This window comes from Stenella coeruleoalba, assembly GCF_951394435.1.
Source record: "Stenella coeruleoalba genome assembly, chromosome: 15".
Taxonomy (NCBI): Eukaryota; Metazoa; Chordata; class Mammalia; order Artiodactyla; family Delphinidae; genus Stenella; species Stenella coeruleoalba.
Genome location: NC_137161.1, coordinates 49,201,900 through 49,220,583, shown reverse-complemented (window position 1 = coordinate 49,220,583; position 18,684 = coordinate 49,201,900). Strand labels below are relative to the sequence as shown.

Here is an 18,684-nt window from a genome sequence, read left to right as displayed (position 1 = left end):
TTTCTTCCCGAGGCACCCGCGGTCATCAGGCTGCTTGCTTTTGTCCGGGCACGGCTGTGTCCCACAGCACCAGGCGGGTCTGGGGTGACCAAGGCACAGAGGTGAGTCTTGCATCAGGTGACACCGACTGTGGGGGGGTGTCCAAGCACCAGGAAGGAGGGGCCGCTGGCTACACCCAGGGGTGCAGGGATCCCTGAGGGACAAGGAGCTCCAGTGTGTACCCAGGGGTGCACGCTGACCCCAGGGCACATCCTGGGGCCAGGTCCTCGGGACCCTCACAGCTCAAGGCAGCCCATCTGTCACATCCTCCCAGGACCCATTCCTCATGGGCCCTGTCATGGGCTCTCCAGGGCGAGTTACCACCAACCACACCAGGGTGTAGGCCTGCGTCAAGCCACCAGGGCCCACCACCCTCTGAGCTCCACGACCCCAGGGAGACAGTGCAGAGAAGGCAAGGCTCAGACAGAAAGAGGGAGGGGATTCTGCAGCCAAGGCTCTGGCCAGGCATGGAGGAGTGAGGGTGAGCTGCTGCCAGCACAGGCTCTGCCCAGGGAGACCTGGGTGGGGCTCGGAGTGGGGACCTGAGTGAGGACCTGGCATGCTGGCGGGAGAGGGGAGAGGCCCTGGCACGTCCCTGGGGTAACGGGCCCAGTGGAGAGCGTCGCCAGGTCACCAGGTCGGGAGTCGGCGTGCAGACCGAGCCAGTGAAGGGCTGACTTCCCAGGATGTGAAATTTCGGCAGCCACCTCCGCTTCGGGCTCTGGCCAAACCACGTCTAGGCCTCGTTCCGGTACCGTAGGCGAGAGAACCGGTCCCTGACGGCCTGGTCGCTGTCGGGGCCACCCTCAGCCAGGCGGACTACCTTGCTGCTCGGGATGAGGTCCCGCACCTTGTGTTTGGCCACAGAGACCAGGCCGGGTGGATCCGGGCTGGCCGGGCCCGTCAGGAGAATGTAGGCAGCGTGGCGGCTCGGCTCAAGCAGAACCACTGTGGGGACATGGCCATCAGGTCCCGGGACCAGCCAGCACAGGCCTCCCATGGCTGGCGGCCCGGGCCCATGCGGGGCACACTCACCCTGGAAGGTGACAATAGGGGTGGAGATGTTGGCCAGTTCCAGCAGGACTCCGGGCTGCGTGGGGTGGAACATGTACAGGTGGTGCCCGGCGGCTCCGCGCTCCTGCAGGGAGTGCAGTGGGGGCATGAGGCTGACCCTCCTGGACGCTCCTGACTGGGACCACACCCAGAGCTGTGTCCGCCGGCGTCCCACAAAACACCCACCTCCCGCCCCTCTTCCCCACCTGACCCTGACCCTTCTCGGTTGTCTTCTAGCTGCCACCCCTCGCACCCACTTCCTCCCAGAAAGCCCAGACCCCCTTTTCCTGCCCACCCTGCATGGCTTCTATCTATCTGCACTCACCCAGCCACCGGCTCCACCCCATGCCACAAACCAGGACCCAAGACTGTACCGTCTGGTTGGCACCAGCCAGCTCGTGGAGGCCCCAGAAGAAGAAGGCGGAGCGGTGGTCTGCGGTGGGAAGGCTGGCGGACCGCGGGTCCCTGGGGAGGCCTGGGAGAGCCTGGCTCCACAGGACAGCCCCAGAGCTGAGGTCCAGGAGCAGGATCTGCAGAGGGAGGGGCAGCACAGGGTTGCGTCCCAGAGGGCGGCTCACCGAAGCCTCTGGTCCCCGCTCAGCCTATGGCTCAGACCAGCTTCCCTCAGCTACGGGCAAAGGTGAGACCCAGGAGCAAGTGCCGCAACCTGTCTCTCGGAGCCGGTCCCGTTCTCAATGACCATGGCTGGGGTGTCGGGTTTGTAGTAGCCGAGGATGGGTTTTCTGGAAGGAGAGTGGAGAGGAGGGCTCACACGGGCCTCTGAAGGAGACACCTGGGATAGGCTGCGGCCGCACCTGCACGGGCCGGAGCTTTGACGCCAGGGGGTCTCACTCTCCTCCCCAAGGGCAGGGTAGCACCAGGTGACAGGCAGTGGCCTCTGGCAGAAGCATACGGGCCTTGTCCCCAGGGCTGCCAGGGGTGGGGGTGGGGGGACACGCTGGGGTACCCAGCTCCCTGGAGAAGGACCCCATACCTCAGGACCTGGGCTGCACCGAGGGTCCACCTGGGCACCAGCTCCTGCCCGTCCAGCAGCACGCAGGCCTCGGAACTCACAAGAAGCAGGTCCTCACCCACCTTCCCCGGAACGTTCATCAGGTAGCGGACAGCTCCCGAGCTACATGGGCAGGAGGGACGGGATAGGGCCCCGGGTAGGGTTGGGGACGGGACCCTCCCCAGCGATGCCTGCCGGGCTGTTTCCCTCAGGCTCCCAGGGCTCAGCCTCATCTTTCTTACTTCTCCAGTTTCAAACTACAAGGAAGGCCCTCACCGGATGCAGGGACCAGTGAGCCCGGGGGCGGGGGGGCCATCTTCTCCCCCGTTTTTATTTGTCTTCTGTTTGCTGGTTTACTGAGTCTGAGCCCAGGACGACCTCAGACACCTGACACAAAGTAAGGGCCCTGTGCCCGCCCTACGGCTCCTCCTCGCACCCGGGGCCCCGCGCACAGGCGCCCACACCCCCGACCTGTGCTCCTGCAGCCTGCGGGAGGTGGCGTTGAGCCTGCCCTCCCAGAGGGGGTCGCTCTTGAGCGAGCTCTCCCTCCCGGTGGCCTTCTCATACAGGCCCTTCACTGAGTGGCTGCAGAGGGAGGTGCCTGTGAACAAAGAAGAGCCTTGCGTGACCTGTCAGCGGGTGATGACTTCCAGTCCCTGGAACGACAGCGGGAGCCACCAGCCCCACACCTGCTTCCTCCCAGGTGCCAGCAGGCCCACGAGGGAGGCCACCCTGGGGCAGCGGATGCCACGTACCGCAGGGGATGAGGACGTAGTGGGCACCTGCACTGGTGACATAGAGGATGGAGCCGCTGGTCCCGTCCACACCCAGGCTGCCCGGGGGGCCGACTTGCTGCCCGGTGCCGCCTGAATAGACGTAGCCATTGACCTGCAGCACACGGAGGAGAAGGGGAGCAGGCCCACCCACTGGGTCGAACCTACAGTGTCTGATGCCAGGAGACGTGGGGCCGCCCGCACCATCCTCAGAGCTGTGCCCATGGCACCAGTGGGAAGCGCACTCTCTGCCACTCTTGGGGGGCCCAGAAGTGCCCGCTGGGTCTGCAGGCACCCGAGCTCGGGGCAGCGGGGGAGGCCAGTGGCTGGAACGAGAGCTGTACCTGGTTCTCCTCCTGGGTGAGGACCAGCAGGTCTGGGACCCCGTCAGCATCGATGTCAGGCACCTGGAGCAGAGGGCTCAGGACGGACACGTTCCCCCCGAAGCTGCTGGGATGGCTCCACAGGGTCTCCCCTAAAACCAAGCACAGGGCCCGTGTGCTGCCATGGAAAAAGACATGCGTGTAGCCGCCTGGCGCCCACAGGCACGTGTCAGCAGCGTCGCTTTGGGGCAGCACAGCCCCCTCCTTTCTTCTCATCCTGTTTCCAGTGTTTGGCTGACGCAGATCCTCCCCCTCAGATGGGCAGGGCCTGGCCTCCCTGCCGCCCACTGGGGTCACACATGCAGCCTCTGCCCCGTGCACAGGACGAGAATGAAAGTGCAGCCTTGTGGACGGACCCGGGGACTGAGGTCCTGACCTGACAGCATGTGACCCGAGTATGATCTGCCCACGCCCGTGTTTAGTCAGATTCTTCTCTTCTCAAAATATTTCCAGCTTGCTCTTTATTCTCCTCCCTACTCTTAAAACCACAACTTACAAAGGAAGTGCTGCTACCCCCAAACCTAGCATCAAGGCACAGAATTCCTTAGGGCTTCGGAAAAGGACCAGGTCCTGTTGCCTTAAGGCAGGTCTCGGGGCTCGAGCTAGCCAGGCCCACACACCCCATCCCCGGGGCCTGCCCAATGAGCGGGCATCAGCAATGCCCCCACCCCCTCCAGGTGCCATGCCGCAGGCACAGGCGGGACTTAGGAGGGGACGACAGTGAAGTGTGACTCCTCATGGGGCGTCCCCCTCCCACCCGTGCCTTCCTTCCTATCCAGCCACACCGCCCACAAGAGCCCGGGCTGACCCTCCTCAGAGCATCCTGGCATCGGACCCGTGTGCGGAGGCCTGGGGGACACAGGAAGCAGCCTACCTGTGACCGAGTCTACCGCAATGAAAGGGCCAGGTCTGCCGAGGATGATGCAGGCAGAAGACGCCCCGCTGCCCCTCGGCTGGGGGACACCGCACTCCACAAGGGCCCTGTTCTGGGCCACGGGCCTCTCCCAGAGGACGGTGCCGTTGGCCCCCGACACAGCGGCCACGAAGGTGCAGGGGGAGGAAAAGCCTGGAGGGAGAGACCCAGGTCTGCAGGGCTGAGCGTGCCGGCCTCGTGCTGTGGCCCTGCCCTGGGCTCTGTCCCTGGATCCCTGGTGTTGACCCCATGGGGTCAGCAGCCCAGTGAGGAAGGTGAGTGACATGAAAGTTCCCAGAAATTCCACCAACTGCTTCCCCCAAAACCGAGAGGGCGAGGGGATTCCTCCTCCTGCAGGGAGCTCATTTTTTGGGTAAAAACAAAATTACCTTCATCAGCACAGGAGAGGCTGAAATTGCTTCTGCTGCTGTTGGTGTTTTTATAAAGAAAGAGAACATCCTGGATCCTGTCCTTGTTCACGTCTTCTGTGGCCAGAAAGTCATAGGCAACTGAAAAGGAAACCACCAGCTACTTTCCCAGGCCAGGCCTGACGCGCCCCACTCTGGGCGCCGTGGGGCTAGTGCCAGGTGCAGCTGCCCACGGAGCAACCACAGGGAAGCGCTGCTTCCTCGTGGGCTGGCAGCCCCACACCCCTTCAGAGCAGCAGCAATTCTTCATCACTTGGGTGTCCGTTGTTAAGGACACCTGGGCATCACAAATGGACGTTCTGCACACCTTCTGCTCAGGGCCAAGTCCCTCCCCAATCAGACTGGGGTCTGGAGTCCACATGTCCACACTCACAGGGGCTACCTCTTCCTTCATTCAAGGACTCAAATGATAAACTACATGCTTTAAAATCAAACACCAAAGGAACAAAATGAGGCCCTTACCTCACTCCATATACAAAAATGAATTCAAAATGGATCAAAGACCTAAACTTAACAGCTGAAACTGTAAAACTCTTAGAAGAAAACATAGGGATTGGTTTTGGCAATGATTTCTTGGATATGACACCAAAAGCACAGGCAGGAAAAGAAAAAAATAAGTAAATTGTATTTCATCAAAGGACACCATCGAGGGAGTGAAAAGACAGACCACAGAAGGGGAGAAAATATTTGCAAACCATACCTCTGATAAGGGATTAATATCCAGAATATACAAAGAACTCCTACAACCCAACAACAAAGCAAACAACCCAATTCAAAAATGGGCAAAAGACTTGAATAGATGTTTCTCCTAAGAAGATATACAAATAGTCCATAAACACATGAAAAGATGCTCAACATCACTAGTAATAAGGGAAATGCAGACCAAAACCATGAGGGGACCTCCCTGGTGGCGCAGTAGTTAAGAATCCGCATGCCAATGCAGGGGACACGAGTTCAATCCCTGGTCCGGGAAGATCCCACATGCCTCGGAGCAACTAAGCCTGTGTGCCACAACTACTGAGCCTGCGAGCCACAACTACTGAGCCCGTGTGCCCTACAGCCTGTGCGCCACAAGTACTGAGCCCACGTGATGCAACTACCGAAGCCCAAATGCTCTGGGGCCTGCGTGCCGCAACTACTGAGCCCATGTGCTGCAACTACTGAAGCCCGGGCCCCTAGAACCGGTGCTCTACAACAAGAGAAGCCACCGCAATGAGAAGCCCACGCACCGCAACGAAAAGCAGCCACCACTCACAGCAACTAGAGAAAACCAGTGCACAGCAACGAAGACCCAACACAGCCAAAAATAAAAATAAAATTATGAAAGCAGGGACTCAGACAGTTACTTGTACATGAATGTTCAAAGAAGCATTATTTACAACAGCCAAAAGGTGAAAATAACCCGTGTCCATGGATAGAAGAATAGATAAACAAAATGTGATCCATCCATACAATGGAGTATTATTCACCCATAAAAAGAAATGAAGTCTGCAACACGCTACAACATGGATGAACCTCGAGGACATTATGCTCAGTGAAATTAGCCAGTCACAAAAAGACAGACAATTCCAGTTATGTGAGGTACTTAGAACAGGCATATTCTAGAGACTAAAGTGGAACAGAGGTTACCTGAGGGTGGACAGGAGGGCAGGATGGGAGCTGCTGTGTTTGAGATGATAAAGGTTTTGAAAAGAGTGATGGGCACAGAATATCTGTTTGAGATGATAAAGGTTTTGAAAAGAGTGATGATGGTCAGTGCAGCGTTGTGAATGTTTGAATGCCACTTATTTGTTCACTTTAAAATGGCGATTTTTGGGTGATGTGTATTTTACCATAATTAAAAATAAAACTGAATACCAGACACAAGACTTCCAGAATCATGGAGTGAAGAGCTTGGCAAACAAATCCTCTCTTCCAAAAATAACAGTAAAATGAGGCAAAGTTGTCAAAAGCACCCATTTCAGGACACTGGAACCAGACTGAAGGCACACCTTAAATCAAGAAACACTGATTTAAGAAACACTATTGAGCCGTGGGTTGGAACAGAGGACATCTGGGGCCTTTCACCTTGGGCTGCTCCCATGCTCACCCTCCATCAGCCAGGTACCACACTGGGTGAGATTAGAAAGCAGCAGCTTCCTGCCAGGGGGGCTGAAAACAGGAGTGATCTCCGGGGCAGACCAAGGGGAGGCCAACTTTGGAGCCAGCTCCAGGGTGAGATACACATAGGGAGATGGGCCAGAAAGTGAGACACCCTAGTTGGTTCTGATAAGACCCCACATATTCCGGGCAGTCTGAAGGCTTCACCCACCATCAGGAGAGACGAGAGAGGGCCCTTGCTCTCTCCACGTCTATGAGGACAAAGTCATCACCAGAAAAGAAAGCTGTGTTTGGGAATTCACTGAAGGCTCAGAGGTTAGAACTCCATGCTTCTACTGCAGGGGGCATGGGTTCGATCCCTGGTCATGGAACTAAGATCCCACAAGCCGTGTGGCATGGCCAAAAAAATAAAATAAAATGGGGCTAATAATCTAAAAAAAGAAAGAATGAAAGAAGGAAAGAAAGAAAGGGAAGAAAGGGAGGGAGGGAAAGCTATGTTCAATATCCCTCACTAATACAGACACAAACTAGCAAACTGGACCCAGCAACCTGAAGAAGTGATGGTACAACATGATCTAGTGGGTTATACCTCAGGAACGCAAGGTTGATTTAACATCTGAAAATCAAGGTGATATGCCAGGTTCACAGAATAAAGGACAAAAACCACACAGTTGTCTGACAGAGAAAAAGCATTTGACAAAACCCAACACCTTTTCATTATAAAAACCCAAACAGATAAAGGGCATCTACAAAAAGCCTACAGCTATTAGCACACCTACTGCTGAAACATGTAATGTTTTATTCCCAAGATTGGGAGGAAGATACCTGCTCTCACCTCATCTGTTCGACATTGTACTGGAGATTCGAGCAATGAAATCAGGCAAGAAAAAGAAATAAAAGGGAAGGAAGAAGTAAAACCGTCTCTCTCTCGTTTTTTTTGCATATTGCATGATTCTGTACGTAGGAAATTCTAAATACACACATACACCCCTACTAGTCTAGTTAATGAGTTCAAGGCCACAATTTAAAAGGTCCATATAATAACCAGCAGTGTTTCTATAAACTACCAAAGGGAACTTGAAAATTAAATTCACACAACAATTCCTATCACAAGAGCATCAAAGAGAATATTCAGTGGTGGGGGAGGGGTGGATTGGGAGTTTGGGGTTAGCAGACACAAACTATTATGTATAGGATGGATAAACAACAAGGTCCTACTGCATAGTACAGGGAACTATATTCAATATCCTGGGATAAACCATAATGGAAAGAATATGAAAAAGAATATATATATGTACAACTGACTCATTTTACTGCAAAGCAGAAATTAACACAACACTGTAAATCAACTATACTTCAATAAAATTAAAAAATATGCTTAGATAAAAGTACTCATAAAAAAAAAAGAGAACATTTTGGAATAAATTTAACAAAAGAAGTGCAGGACTTGCCCACTGAACACTGTAAAACTCCCTACACGGGGAATGCAAGGTTGGATACTGTTATGATGCAACTCTACCCAAACTAATTTATAGATTCTACACAATTTCTGTTAAAACCCAAGAAGCCTTTTTTACAGAAATTGACAAGCTGCTCCTAAAATTTTATAAAAATGCCAAGGACCCAAAGAGCCAAAACAATGTTGAGGAGAAATAAAGGAATAGAGTTGGAAGACTTCCGTCTGTGGAGCTGTGGAAATCAAGACGATGCGGCACTGGTGTAAGGACGCAGAAGGACAGAACACAACTGATGGTTGAATGCGTTTCAGCAAAGGCGCCAGGCCACTCAGTGGGGGAAGGACCACGTTCCCGACACTGTCGACATGCACGCCTCCCACCCCCAGACTCACGGGAGCTCTGCAGCATCAGTGCCGAGAGCAGGGAGGTGCCCTTATGCCTCTGAGACGGTCCTGCTGGGAGGGAGGCATGTGTGACCATTTCTAGAAATCCTGCCACTTGCTTCCACCAAACACTCTACACAAAAAACCACCTCGAAATGGATCACAGACCTAAACGGCACAGTGAGAACTCTAAAGCTTCTCAAAGAAAAAACAGGAGAAAATCTTCATGACCTCACATTAGGCAGAGAGTTCTTAGACCCCAAAAACAAAACCCATGCTAAACACTATAGAAAATAAAAAGACAAGCCCCAGATGGGTCACAAATATTCACAAATCACATATGTGATGAAAGACTTGTACCTGGAACATATAAAGAACTTAAAATTTTTTTATTGACATACAGTTGATTTACAATCTTGTGTTAAAAGAACTTTTATAACTCAATAATAAAACAATTATATTTTTAAGTGAGCGGAAGATTTGAATAGACAATTACCAAAGATGACGTAAGAATGGCTAATAACCCATGTGAACATCATTAGTCACCAGGGAAACGCAGACTATAAATGCAGTTAGGTACCACTTCACACCCACTAGGAAGGCTACACTAAAAAAGACAAGAGATTTCCCTGGTGGTGCAGTGGTTAAGAATCCACCTGCCAATGCAGGGGACATGGGTTCAAGCCCTGGTCCGGGAGGATCCCACATGCCGCGGAGCAGCTGGGCCCGTGCACCACAACTGCTGAAACCTGCACGCCTGGAGCCCGTGCTCTACAACAAGAGAAGCCACCGCAATGAGAAGCCTGTGACGGCGGCGAGGAGTGGCCCTCGCTCACTGCAACTAGAGAAAGCCCTTGTGCAGCAACAAAGACCCAATGCAGCCAAAAACAAACAAACAAATTAATTAATTAAAAAAAAAAGATAATGACAAGTGTTGGCTAGGATGTGGAGAAGCCAGAATCCTCTCCCACACAGCCAGTGGGGACATGAAACGGTGCAGCTTCTGGGGAAGGCCTGGCAGTGACAAGAGTCAAACACAAACTTACCACGAGGTTCAAGAGTTCTGCTCCTGGCAACCTACCCAAGAGAAATAAGACATATGTCCACACAAAGATTTGTACACAAATATTCACAGCAGTGTTACTCATTAACAGTCAAAAACTGAAAACAATGCAAACATTCACCAACTGGTCAATGGATGAATACTCTGGTCTGTCCACACAAAGGAACACACTACCACATGGATGAACTCATGTAAGTGAGAGAGGCCAAAGATGCATCTTACATGATTTCATTTACACGAAACGTCCAGGAACAGCAAGTGTATAGAGATGGCAAGCCCACTGGCAGCTCCAGGGCTGGAGTCGGGGCTGGGGCCTGCGGGCAAGGAATCGTGTAGAGATGATGGATGTGCTAAACACTGGATTGTGGCGACAGCTGCACAGGTGCTCAAGTCTCTCTTTTTTTTTAAACAAGTTTATTCTATTTTATTATTTTTTTAAATAATAGTTCTTTAATTAATTTATTTATTTATTTTTGGCTGCGTCGGGTCTTAGTTGCGGCACGTGGGCTCTCAGTAGCTGTGGCTCGTGGGCTTAGTTGTCCCGCGGCACGTGGGATCTTAGTTCCCTGATCAGGGATTGAACCCGCGTCCCCTGCATTGTAAGGCAGATTCTTTACCACTGGACCACCAGGGAAGTCCCAGTGCTCAAGTCTTAAACTGACTAAGAATCATCGAATCGTATACTCAAAGCAAGTGAATATTATGATAATAAATTATATCTCAATTAAGCTGCCAAAAATAAACACAAACATGTATTACTTCACCCTCTCAAGATTAGGCACCAAATTCTGAACAAAATTGACCGTCAGTGGGGCTTAAACAAGAAATTCCCCTTATGCCACCAGAGAGGGCTTCAAGTCTGTGCAAAGAAACATTGCGAGGCTGTCAGCACCCACGCCCGCCGATACGGGCACAACTCCCAACAGGCAGGGAAGTGCCCAGAGGAAAGCTGACTCAGCAGCTTCCATAAGGCCAAGATTTTACGAGAGAGAAATCAAGTGTGCTCAACTGCGGTGGGGCGGACTGGAAACTCGGCTGGAGCACGTCAGGGAGACCCAGCCACAAATCTGCTGCCTGGTTTTCACATTTAGATCAGTCTTCGCTACATCTATTCTGCCAGTTGCTCTGTTTTACTATGTTTTTTTAATTCAGAAAAGTAACCAAATGGGCCACTTTCCTTTCCTGACCCCCCGCCCGTCCTTCCTGAGGATGCTCCTGTTTCCATGAGAGGCGGCCCCCGGCCCCCAGACTCCAGGGGACCCAGGGATACTCAGCGCCCCTGCCCCACAAGCCGCCCGCACCTGCTGCCTTGTAATCGATCCTCCACACCCCCTGTGACGCCAGCCGGTCTGGACATGGGATGATGAAGGAAACCACGAACACCACGAAAAGGCAGACAAACAGCGAAAGAAAAAAGGCCACCGTCCGGCACCGGGAGAGGCGGGACTGCGGGGGCGGCTTCACGCTGGTTTCCTTTCCCGCTGGGTTTCCCAGATGTTCCTGCACCTTCCTGTTCTCGTTCTTCAGGGGGTGGATCTCGGCTTCTAAGTCCTTGCCGTCCGTCATCGTGTGCACACCCCCAAGCTCACCTCTTGGCCACTGTGGTGGCGACACAGGAGAGGTGGTCAGGAGCCCCAGGGGCGGCTGTGACTGCGGCCCATCAGCCCAAGAAAGGGTGTCACAGACTCCACTGGAGAAGGCCTCAAACTCAGAGGGCAGTGGGTGCACAGAGGCAGCACGCAGGACGGGTTTCCCTCTACGCTCTGCAGCTCCTGCCTGCTGACCTGGGCAGGCTGGCGGGGCTAGACTACAGCAGAGCATGCATTAAACATTAACTATTAACTGAGGCACCTCTGACCGGCCTCCCAACCCGAGTCGGGGTCAGCCCCCCAGGGAGGGGGCTGTACTTACTCACCGGGTGACCCAAGCGAGCTGCAAGGTCTGACCGCACCTGTGTCCTTCCCTGTGAAAGGAAAACAGTGTTTACAAGACTCTGAGGGTTAAAGCAGTAAATGCACAGAAGCACTTATAACAGCATCTGACACAGTGAGCGCTCACTCAAGCTAATTATTATTGGTAACAAGATAAAGTCACGCCGGGGCTGGGGGGGGTGGGGGGGATGCGGGACGACCTCCCTCCTTCCTGCCCCCCCTGCTGGCAGCACTGGGCGTGTCGGGGAGGAAACCCAGGGCGGCCACCTCGGAAAATAAGACGGAAAACACTTCTGAAGTTGAACCACAGACAGAGTGGGCCTGACGGCTGGAAACCTTCATCACCAAGCTTTGTGCTCTTCATCGTGCGAGAAAGAAACAAACTTCTGCCTGGCGTAAGGCAAGGTATTTGTTATTTTGGTCCTTTTTAAACAGCCAAACCAGTGTCCTAACTAACACAAATTATATTGAGAGGGTGCAAGGGATCAAAGGGTCTGAGTGGGTTATAAGCCTCATCTACATGAGAGGGAGGCTGTGCCAGTGGTTAAAACCAGGACAGCGGGAAGGGCTCCCTCTGGGAAGGGGTGGGTTAGGGAGGCAGGAAGAGACAACAGAATGCTGGTTTTCTCTATAAACGTTTTACCTTCTGACTTTAACTGTTTTTCTCTATTATTTAATAAAAATAATTCACTTAAAAGCCTGTGTACACAGCCACTAGAGCAGCTTTGGTAATAAAATGTAAAATGGCAGGGGTGGGTGAGGAGATAGAGACCCTGGGAAACACAGTCGTGCACAGCGGTGAGGAGGAAGCACGGCAGCCGCTGTGGAAACGGCCTGGCGGTTCCTCAGACGATCAAATACGGGGCAACTGTCCGACCCAGCAGCTCCACTCCTAGGTGTTTTTCCAGGAGACCCGAGAACAGGGACTTACACAAATGCTCTGAGCTTCATTGTTCTGAATAACCCCACTATCCATCAACAGGTGATGGATAAACAGAATGGGGTCTGCCCACACTGTGGACTATTACACAGCCATGAAAAGGAGTGAAGCTCTGACACAGGCGATAGCATGGACAAACCTCAAAAACATGACGCTTGGTGAGATTATACAGACACAGAAGGTCACGTATCGTACGACTCCATTTATACGAAATGTCCAGAACAGGCAGATCCCTGGAGGCAGAAAGTAGATAAGTGGGTGCCAGGGGCTGGGGGGAGTGCTAATAGGTGAGCCTTCCTTCTGGGATGGTAACAATGGCTGCAAAACCCAACGCGTGTACTAAATGTCAGTAATGGTAAAGTTCATGTTGTGTGTATGTTACAATTTAAAAAGAAAACCAAACAAATCTCTGTGCCTCCCCCTAGTGCTGAGACATGAGTTTTAACATCCTGCAGTCAGAAAAGGTGAGCCTGTCGAGGTAATGAGCTGGACACAGGAAATCAAACAAGGACTCATGACCAGGGGCCTCCTCAAGCCCAAGCATCTTACCCGTGGGGCGGGAGGTGGGGGCCCGTCTGGGAGGGACGGGAAAGAGCCGGCAGCAGAGCCTGGATCTACCTGGCGCATCCAGCCTCTGTGGTCCCAGCGAGGGGAGTGTGAAATATTTAACATGCGTAGATTCTTTTAGCAAAGCAAAGAAAACTGAATGAGAGACCAGAATGCTAAAATTACTGATTTTAAAAGCTCTATCTATAAAGTTCTCTTTTGTAAGAGCTTTAGAACGTTGGGCCAGAAACTCAAGCTCTCTGAACCACGGCTGTGCAAGCATGAGGGCACCTGCTCAAAATGACAACCACTCACATCCCACTTACAAACCTGTTTCCCAGACCTCGTTTGCGGCTGGCACACCTGGAGACCAGGTCTGCACAGGGAATCCGCTTTCACAAACGCAGGCGCATGTGGGGATTGCAAAGCGCTGGTGAAATGCAACCAGGCAGTCTGTGAACGCAGTGGGGTGAGCACAGAGGTCCCTCCTGAGCCACGATCCTCACCTTGGGCACATTCACCACCCGATCAAATCAGCCTGTCTGGGTGGGGCCGGGCAGAAGGCGACTCCCAGGTCTAGCCACCTGGGAAAAAGCGCTGGCCCAAGAGTCTGCCCTTTTGCTGTGGTCACCCCACTCTCACCACCACATGGCTAGATTCTTCCTGCCTCCTGCCCTGCCATGGAGACGCCACCTCCCCATTGCCAGCCTGGAGGAAAGCAAATAAAAGGGAGGAAGAGCACCTTCCTTCCATCCAGCTGCCTGGGGGTTCTTGTCCTTGGAGTTCTCGGCAAGCTTAGTAAAGTAAACCCCAATGCCGATGACCCCAAGCCAGTAAGTTAAACCACTCCTTTTCCTAGTCAGTCTTTCACTCCCTAAGCTAAGAAACAAGGACAGTGCAAAACGGTTACTGATGTAGTTTGGAAGAAACAAGGACAGTGCAAAACAGTTACTGATGTAGTTTGGGTTTTTTTTTAAGTCAGCAATAAATTTACGTGATACAACGTGTGAAAGATATAGAAGCATAACTGCCCTTCCTCCGTAGCCCCAGGCTCAGGAGCAGAAGCGCGGCACGAGTTTCTCACGGCTCCCTCCAGAAATATTCTGTGCACTGAAAACCATAAAGTGTGTTTTAAAATGTGAGTAGAATAATCGAGTTATAAACCTGACCTCTGAAAATTAAAGGAAATATGAGCCCAAACTATTCTCTAGTCCCTGCTACACAGGTTTCCTTGTTAAGTCAGACCAATGGTGCGTCATGGAGGGAACACAAGGAATGCTATTGGTCCCCCAGTGAGGGCAGAGAGAACCCCCTCCCCACGCTACCACCCATCTGGATGTAGAAGCAGAAAGGGAAACTCTCTCCAAACGGTCCTTAGCAACACAGCTGGGGAGTCAGGTCAGCACCTACGGTCTGGCCAAGCCCGCATGCAGGGGAGGACAAAATAAGACCCATCACAGACCTGATGGTGGACGGACAGAGGCTTCAGGAGGCCAGCTCCCTCTGCAGGGGCCAAGGCAGTCCCGCGAGACCAGCACCCCGCGGGCTGACCTGGTCCAGGGCCATGTTGTGATAAACATCCCCGCAGGAGCCACCTTTTTAACCAGCAGACGTTGGCTTCTAAAACTGTGAATGAGCCACTAAGACATCTGTTGAGGTCATAAACTGATCTGAGATCAAAAAGAATTTGTGAGAAACTCGTTTAAAATCGCCAATGAGGGGACTTCCCTGGTAGTGCAGCAGTTAAGAATCCGCCTGCCAATGCAGGGGACACAGGTTTGAGCCCTGGTCTGGGAAGATCCCACATGCCACGGAGCAAGTAAGCCTGTGTGTCACGACTACTGAGGCTGTGTTCTAGAGCCCACGAGCCGCAACTACTGAGCCCGTGTGCCACAACTACTGAAGCCCATGCGCCTAGAGCCTGTGCTCCACAACAAGAGAAGCCACCGCAATGAGAAGCCGGCACACTGCAACGAAGAATAGCCCCAGCTCGCCGCAACTAGAGAAAGCCTGCGCGCAGCAACAAAGACCCAATGCAGCCATAAATAAATTTACAAAAATAATAAAATAAAATCGCCAATGGGATCCCCACCTCAATCTTAGCTTAGTATTTATTTGTAGCTTGAATCATTTAATTCTCATAAGCATATTAGAGAATGTTTTTCTAAGTTTTACACCCTATAAGTGAAGACCTAAAAAATTACTCATTATATAAAATGAAACAGCCAATGTGCAAGATTCATTTTCACTTACCTAATAAATCACTTTCAACAAATACGTTAATATTTTCTTAAGGAATAATGACTTCCAGTCATTCAAAAACTAAAAATCAAATGTTCTGTGCCAGGAATGGTAAGTGTGCCTTTCTAAGATCATTTTTGTGTGTCATTATTTTTATTCTGGAAGTTTTAACTAATCAAAGTGGTGGTTCAAAATAAAATTTGGAAAATTTAGGAGCGTATTGATTCTGTTCCTGTAACAGAATTTCATGGGAGGACTTCCCTGGTGGTCCAGTGGGTAAGACTCCACGCTCCCAATGCAGGGGGCCTGGGTTCGATCCCTGGTTGGGGAAGTTCCACACGCCATGTGGTGCAGCCAGAAAAATAAATAAATAAAATAAATAATAATGATGTCTCTTGGCCAGTTTGACTTTAAAATATATATATATTTATCTATTTATTTATTTATTTGGCTGCGCAGGCTCTTCATTGCAGCATGCAGGATCTTTATCTGTGGCATGCGGGAATCTTTTAATTGCGGCATGCGGGATCTAGTTCCCTGACCAAGGATTGAACCCACGCCCCCTGCATTGGGAGCACGGAGTCTTAACCACTGGACCACCAAGGAAGTCCCCATTTTGACTTTTTAACACATGGCATCTTTACTAAGTGAACTGGAAGGTCTGTCGTTGGCAGAACTCGTGCAGTAACTTGTGATGATAAGTCATTTGACCCATGGTAAACACTGCAAACAGCACACATTACAGCCACTGTGGAAAACAGTGTGGAGGTTCCTCAGAAGACTAAAACAGAATTACCATATGATCCAGCAATCCCACTCCTGGGTATATACCCAGACAAAACTATAATTCAAAAAGATACAGGGAATGGGGCTTCCCTGGTGGCACAGTGGTTAAGAATCCACCTGTCAATGCAGGGGACACGGGTTCGAGTCCTGGTCCGGGAAGATCCCACATGCCGTGGAACAACTAAGCCCGTGAACCACAACTACTGAGCCCATAGGCCACAATACTGAAGCCCATGCGCCTAGAGCCCAGGCTCCACAACAAGAGAAGCCACCGCAATGAGAAGCCTGCACACCGCAACGAAGAGTAGCCCCCACTTGCTGCAACTAGACAAGGCCCACGTGCAGCAACGAAGACCCAACGCAGCCAAAAATAAAATAAATAAAATAAATTTATTAAAGAAAAAAAGATACAGGGAATTCCCTGATGGTCCAGTGGTTAGGACTCAGCGCTTTCACTGCGGTGGCCTGGGTTCAATCCCTGGTTGGGGAACTAAGATCCTGCCAGCTGTGCGGTGAGGCCAAAAAAAAAAAAAAAAGATACATGCACCCCAATGTTCACAGCAATGCTATTTACAATAGCCAAGACATGGAAACAACCTAAATGTCCATTGACAGACGAATGGATAAAGAAAATGCAGTACATATATATACTGGAATACCACTCGGCCATAAAAAAGAATGAAATGATGCCATTTGCAGCAACATGGATGCAACTACAGATTATCATACTAAGTGAAGTCAGAAAGAGAGGACAAATACCATATGATATCACTTATATGTGGAATCTAAAATATGCCGCAAATGAACCTATCTATGAAACAGAAACAGAATCACAGAGGAAGACTGGTGATTATCAAGGGGGAGGGGGTTGGAGGAGGGATGGATTGGGAGTTTGGGGTCAGCACATGTAAGCTTTTATATATAGACTGGATAAACAACAAAGTCTCACTGTATAGCACACAGAACTATAGTCAATATCTTATAATAAACCATAATGGAAAATAATATTTAAAAAGGCATATACATATATATATGTATAACTGAATCACTTTGCTGTACAGCAGAAATTAACACATTATAAATCAACTATACTTCAATTTTTAAAAATAGTGTATGTTAGCTATAAAATCATAAAGAGAACATCTTGTCAAGCTCCAGAATCTACACACACTTCTGGGCCATAAGAGTTCAGAGTTTTATTCATAACTTTGTAAAATGCTATTTATGTATGAAACAAAGCAGGAAAACATATTGAGAGGGGTTGTGTTTACAGAATACTTCAAGGTATTACTTTTCTTAAACGTACATGCCTACTTAAGTAATATTTAAGGAAGTCAAGCAAAGTAATAGTACAATTCCACTGTTGTGTACGTTGTCAAGTGACAAAAATAAAAATGCTTTGGTGGTTAAAAAAGAGAAAGAGAGAGAGAGATTAGCACCAAAATAAAAGAACCCTAAATGCATGTACGTAAGGGTACAGGATGGCGAGAAAGAGCAGATTTTGAAGCTGGGTTTGGTAGTGAGCTCTGCCTCTGGATTGTGGCTTTCCTCAGTTTCTTTTTCCTATTAGGTTGTTGGGAAGGTTTGGGTAGTGCATGTAAAGCTGGGGGCTCAGTGTGCGGCGGGGGCGCAGGGGGGCGACTCCCTCCATCGTTGTCACCACCCTCTCCCTGTGCTGCTGCTCCTCTTCTCCAGACACAGAGACCTCAGGCATCTCACCAGCGCCCTCTTTTCCTGTTAAACGAAGTGTTTCAAGCCTGGAGCTGCCCAAGGAGTTGAGGGTCTATATTTGAGATCCTGAGAACCTGAACTTCACTAAGGAACACAGTTTCTTTGCACTGAAGGGTCCCAAGTCCTCCAGTGAAGTCCCATGACCTCCCACCCCTCCGTAAGGGGGCTTCACAAAGCCTGGGTCCTACACCACTGGCAGCACACAAGACAATTTAGGTGGTGCCAGGTGAATATTTTTATTTCTAGTTATCTCTGTATTTTTTCACGGATGTCTTTCCGTTTATGGTGACAGTGGTCTTAGACTTCCGGTAACTGATAAAGGTTCTTTCCTTAACTGTTTATTTTGAAATTACTGCTTTATAGGAAGTTGCGAAGATCATACCGAGAAGCCCCGTCTCAGCCTTCCCCAGCGGTTACAGCACAACTGCAGAACCGTATCAAAACCAGGAGAGCGACGTCGTAGTTCTATGCTATGGCGTTCCCTGTGTAAATTCATGTATATCAAGATACAGAACTATATTCCATCACCACAAAGAGCCACACCCACCATCCCTCTCCCCTGGCAACCACCAACCCGTTCTTCATTTCTAAAATTTTGTCATTTGGGGAATGTTATGGAAATGCAATAACATAGTATGTGAACTTTGAAATTGGCTTTTTTCACTCAACACAATGCCCTTGAGGTCCCTCTGTGTTGCTGCTGTATGAATACAGTTGATTCCTTGTATTGCTGAGTAGTCGTCCCTCAGTATCCACAGATGCTCAAGTCCCTTACATCAAATGGGATGCACATAACCCTACACACACACCTCTCGCCATACACCTTAAATCATCTCTAGATAACCTATAATACCCAGTACACTGTAAATGCTATGTAGACAGTTGCCAGTGTGCATTGAACTCAA

At 50.6% G+C, this 18,684-nt stretch overlaps 1 protein-coding gene across 4 annotated transcripts in view; it reads right to left on the bottom strand.

The window, feature by feature from the left end:
• Position 1: 1 nt before the first annotated feature.
• Positions 2-18,684, bottom strand: part of FAM234A (family with sequence similarity 234 member A) — a 31,120-nt gene continuing 12,437 nt past the window's right edge. The window contains exons 1-13 of one of the 4 annotated variants that reach the window (XM_079945672.1): positions 18,162-18,173; positions 11,520-11,567; positions 10,906-11,203; positions 4,563-4,682; positions 4,135-4,326; positions 3,222-3,352; positions 2,860-2,992; positions 2,576-2,705; positions 2,087-2,227; positions 1,760-1,835; positions 1,467-1,622; positions 1,075-1,177; positions 2-987 (exon numbers count right to left, since the gene is read on the bottom strand). In XM_079945672.1, the coding sequence (XP_079801798.1) occupies positions 776-987; positions 1,075-1,177; positions 1,467-1,622; positions 1,760-1,835; positions 2,087-2,227; positions 2,576-2,705; positions 2,860-2,992; positions 3,222-3,352; positions 4,135-4,326; positions 4,563-4,682; positions 10,906-11,170 (1,659 nt within the window). In that variant the 5' untranslated portion in view covers positions 11,171-11,203; positions 11,520-11,567; positions 18,162-18,173 and the 3' untranslated portion in view covers positions 2-775. Of the gene's footprint in view, positions 988-1,074; positions 1,178-1,466; positions 1,623-1,759; positions 1,836-2,086; positions 2,228-2,575; positions 2,706-2,859; positions 2,993-3,221; positions 3,353-4,134; positions 4,327-4,562; positions 4,683-10,905; positions 11,204-11,519; positions 11,568-13,024; positions 13,253-18,161; positions 18,174-18,684 lie in introns of those variants that run through there. The other 3 variants (XM_079945670.1, XM_079945673.1, XM_079945671.1) reach the window with 3 other exon arrangements.